At 35.4% G+C, this 3,704-nt stretch overlaps 3 protein-coding genes across 3 annotated transcripts; all 3 read right to left on the bottom strand.

The window, feature by feature from the left end:
• Positions 1-1,404, bottom strand: Gasu_65400 (archaeal ATPase). Its single transcript, XM_005702265.1, has one exon. The coding sequence runs from the start codon at positions 1,371-1,373 to the stop codon at positions 39-41; it is 1,335 nt and encodes a 444-aa protein (XP_005702322.1). The 5' UTR covers positions 1,374-1,404; the 3' UTR covers positions 1-38.
• Positions 1,405-1,497: 93 nt separating this feature from the next.
• Gasu_65390 (uncharacterized protein) lies at positions 1,498-2,604 on the bottom strand. Its single transcript, XM_005702264.1, has 3 exons — positions 2,251-2,604; positions 1,760-2,059; positions 1,498-1,701 (listed from the first exon to the last, which is right to left on the bottom strand). Exons 2-3 carry the CDS (start codon positions 2,048-2,050, stop codon positions 1,627-1,629), a joined length of 366 nt encoding a protein of 121 aa, XP_005702321.1. The 5' UTR covers positions 2,051-2,059; positions 2,251-2,604; the 3' UTR covers positions 1,498-1,626.
• Positions 2,605-2,863: 259 nt separating this feature from the next.
• Gasu_65380 (uncharacterized protein) lies at positions 2,864-3,703 on the bottom strand (the record flags this gene model as incomplete). Its single annotated transcript, XM_005702263.1, has 1 exon — positions 2,864-3,703. A coding segment is annotated over one exon (197 nt), but the record flags the coding sequence as incomplete, so codon positions are not given.
• Between the last annotated feature and the right edge of the window lies 1 nt (position 3,704).

The following is a 3,704-nucleotide window of genomic DNA, read 5'->3' as shown; positions in this document are numbered from 1 at the left end:
TTCAAAGAAGACTCCTTTTGCTGTTGAAGTGTCGGGAACTAACTAAACGGAGATAAAGGAAAAAGTTCAGTAGCCTCACGGAAAAATTTATAGTTGCTATGAGCTCGCAATATAAATTCACAACAACCAATCTTGAATTCTTCGCCCAAAACTTCAGAGTAAAACCCAAAAGTTGCAACCAAATCCATCAAATAAGTTGTCGTTCCACATAGAGTAATTGCAAAGTTGATTGGAAAAACTGTCCCGAGCTGATAATTGAAAAGAACAAATTGATATCGAAGAAGGGTTGCAGAATCTAATATCTCCGGAACAATAAACGTTGTTGTCTTTCGTACTACAGAGTGAAAAATATCATCTAACACACTTTCCATATTGTCATCGTTGATAGCAGGATGAGATAAGTTTGCAACTTTCTCTACTAGGGCTAATAAAGTATTCTTTACAATCAACGGAATACCCCCTGTCTTCTTTTTTAATAATTCTGCGAATCGATGTTGCAAGCCATCTGAGGGCAATAACCAGTCCTTCAAGGACTTTCCATCATAAGTTGCCAGCTCAAGATATTCATTAATATCATGGAGATTAAAGGGATTCAGCCGCAACATATTGAGGGCGACACTACTGGAGCGAGCATCAGACAGGCGGGCTGAGATTTCAGCAGTCCGACCTGCCAAATAGACAATTACCTTCCCTGTAATCAACAAATCACGTAAAATACGGAAGAAATTCCGGAAAGGTACATATTTTGGGTCAGACTCGACGAACTGTTTCGTGGTAAGTTCACTATAGTATGTGGTGAGGTAACTCAGGTGACTAAGTTCGTCTATCATCAAAAATAAATATTGTTTCTGAAATTGTTCGAGAAGAAAATCTATGATATCGTCCAAGTTGTGGTCCTTGATTATCGTTGAAGCAACGTGAGCGGCATCTTTTCTTCTTCCATTTTGACGAAAGGCTCTAAAAACTATGTTATACATCAAAGCCTTTCGAAAACTTGGAAAAGGAGCATCAGAAAAGCTCTCTCTTAGTTCTAAGATAACTGACAAAGTGTTTTCCGCAAAGTGTTTCCAAGAAAAAATCTTCAAATCAACTTTTCCCGATGAGCTCTTGTTGAAAACCTCTGTCTTCGTCTGCTCTTCTTCTTCGTCGGCGAATTTTTTTAGAAACTCTAAAAAATTTTCACCAACAAAACTCTTGCCAGCCCCAAAGATGTGAGGGGAGAAACAAGCTGAAGGGCGTATGTTCAAGTTTCCCTCAACTGGAGAAAACTGGTGGAAATAAGTTCGAAGAATAGAGTAAATATCTTCTTTTCTATCTATTAACGGTACTTTTGTCATTCCAGGCAAACTTATGCGTATCTCTTGACTAGCCATTTTCCACGCCGCCGCAATCCAAAATCAATGAATGAGTGATGATGAGAAAAGGGTGATGAAAGCGATGACCTAAAAGCTTTCAAAGGAGCCGAGAACAAAACACTTGGAGGAGGACAAAGGAGTTGGAAAGAGTGTATGTTTTATTGTTCGAGCGGTTGCTTTATTTGGTGATTGGTAAAACTGATCTCGTTGACACTTCTAGACTCACAATGACAATAGAGAGAAAGCCGGAATATTTTCTTGCTTGTCATAACTAGAAACTTTCTTTTATTATATACAGGAAATAGGTTTCTATGAGTTTTTGTGGTGAATTAGATTGATTGGTATTCTTTCTATGTCTTTTATACTGTAAGAGAGTTTTTCTACTATCTTCCATATTATCTTACACGCAAACTCCTATATACATGTCTAATTAGATACAAGCTTTTTGTAAGTTTCAGACGAAAGATAGTGGGAAACAGAGAATTGCAATGAATGGGAAGTCTGTTTATGTGCAACCGTTCGTAGCCAGAGTTTATAAATACAAAAATATCTAATTGAATTTGGAGAAGAGTATGATGAAGATTGTCATACTGACTTATCATTAAATACAAGCCATTATTGATGTAATAGCTACACAAGTTGTCTATCCTTTGTTCGATTTTAAAAAGTTGTGAATATGTCTTATATAAGGACATCAATTAAGGCTTCAAATGTAGTCACTATAATCGTTCATTTTCTGCACATCGATGCTGAAAAAAGAGCAAAAGATTGAGCCAAAAAATTGTTTTGCTAAAGAAGAAGCCTTTTATACTTGAGTCAAGGTCGAGTAGTGTACCAACTTGAAAGCTTCAGCAATTCTCCAACTGAAAGCCACTCCATATTGAAGAACTTTTACCCAACATGACTCTTGGCTGAAAGACGTTGTAGTTCCTAAGTTATCGGTCAAGTGATTGTTGTGGAATGACAATACTTCAAGATTGGATATGGTTTCCTTTGACTAATTAGGAACAATTCTGTTCCACTCTCAAAGTTGTCCTTTGCAATTCAATATAAATAGAACTCCTGTGTAAATAGTGACTTTCTGAAATAGAAACTTTTTTCTCTGTTTGTCACATGGGTAGATTCATTTAAGATGTCTCTTGTTCTATCGATAATTGAACAAAGTTTTTCATCTTTGCAACCGGGTTACTTTCCCTATCTAAGAGTCGGTGAGTTTTCAGTCTAATTCACTAAAACAGAGTTTGGATATATAGTGTTGTTAGTACTTTTGAGATAGAGTTTGAATTGCAAACCAAAATACTTTTTTTAGTATTTCTTCTTACCTTTGCTATATTTTCTCTTGGATCCAACAAGTTTCATATTTGTAGGAGCCATTCATATGAATTCCAAGGCTAGAAATGCAGTTTGAAAAAAACACATAAAAACGAAAGGAATCTAAACTTTTATCGAATTTCAAGAAGCTAAAACTCTTTTTGAGACCGCAGTGCAGGTTCTCAAGTTAGAGGAAGCCTCAAGTTTTTGCTGCCACTTTTTTCGTTTGGTCTAAAACCGAGGAAAACTCTCTTCTATTCAGTTAACAAAAGATAGGAAGGACAGTCCAAGTGAAATCTACAAACAACTTTTTCTGTCTCAGTCTTTGAAAATTATAGTAAAAGGAGTTACTGTTCTTTTTTCAACAGGCTAGAAAGACAACGTAGCAGACACTTGAAGAATGTTTTGAGATATTCTTCGGTAACCACTTTACTAAGTATTTGGACAAGAAAGGATATTTTTCATTCTAGTTGTATCAACATGTGTGTATGTATAGTCTATTCATTTTGAATCATTGCAACTCTGCAATATTGCAAATTGACACCAAAAATAGCCTTCAAATGAAAAGCTTTTAGTTTTGAATTGTGTTAAAAGGTATCTTCGAAATATTTGAAAGATTGCACTAGTGTATTAATCAAATCATTCTCCTGCACACAAGTGCATATCATCAATGTCCAATTTCTATAAGAGTCAACAACTCCTCTTTCTTTCTCCTCTGAAAATACTTGCAGACAATACTGATATTTGATATTGTGGATTCTGCTAAGAGAAAACTTATTTTCAAAAAAGTTCAATTCAGTTCAATTGAGTCTATCCTATCGAATCTCTTCTCGTTTTTCATCATAGCATTTGAATCNTAGTTGAATTGTCTCTTCCAAGTAGTCGACTATATAGTTGAGGTGTTTTCGAAGGTAAACATGACTGTTTAGGTTTAAAGGTTTTCNCTGCCTTCTCTTGTACCATCNACTTTGAACTTTGTAAAAACCACAAATTGTGAACATATATAAGAAAGCAAACTNTATAAAACACAAAGCTAAC

This window comes from Galdieria sulphuraria (assembly GCF_000341285.1).
Source record: "Galdieria sulphuraria unplaced genomic scaffold scaf_319, whole genome shotgun sequence".
Classification (NCBI taxonomy): Eukaryota; Rhodophyta; class Bangiophyceae; order Galdieriales; family Galdieriaceae; genus Galdieria; species Galdieria sulphuraria.
The sequence above is the reverse complement of the archived record's forward strand: the minus strand, read 5'-3'. Positions and strand labels throughout refer to the sequence as shown.

Excerpts from the sequence above, each read along its gene's own strand:
- Gasu_65400 (XM_005702265.1), bottom strand. The coding sequence starts at position 1,373 with ATGGCTAGTCAAGAGATACGCATAAGTTTGCCTGGAATGACAAAAGTA.
- Gasu_65390 (XM_005702264.1), bottom strand. The coding sequence starts at position 2,050 with ATGTCCTTATATAAGACATATTCACAACTTTTTAAAATCGAACAAAGG. Across the intron at positions 1,702-1,759 it reads ATGTATATAGGAGTTTGCGT|AATACCAATCAATCTAATTC; the intron begins GTAAGATAATAT and ends AGACATAGAAAG.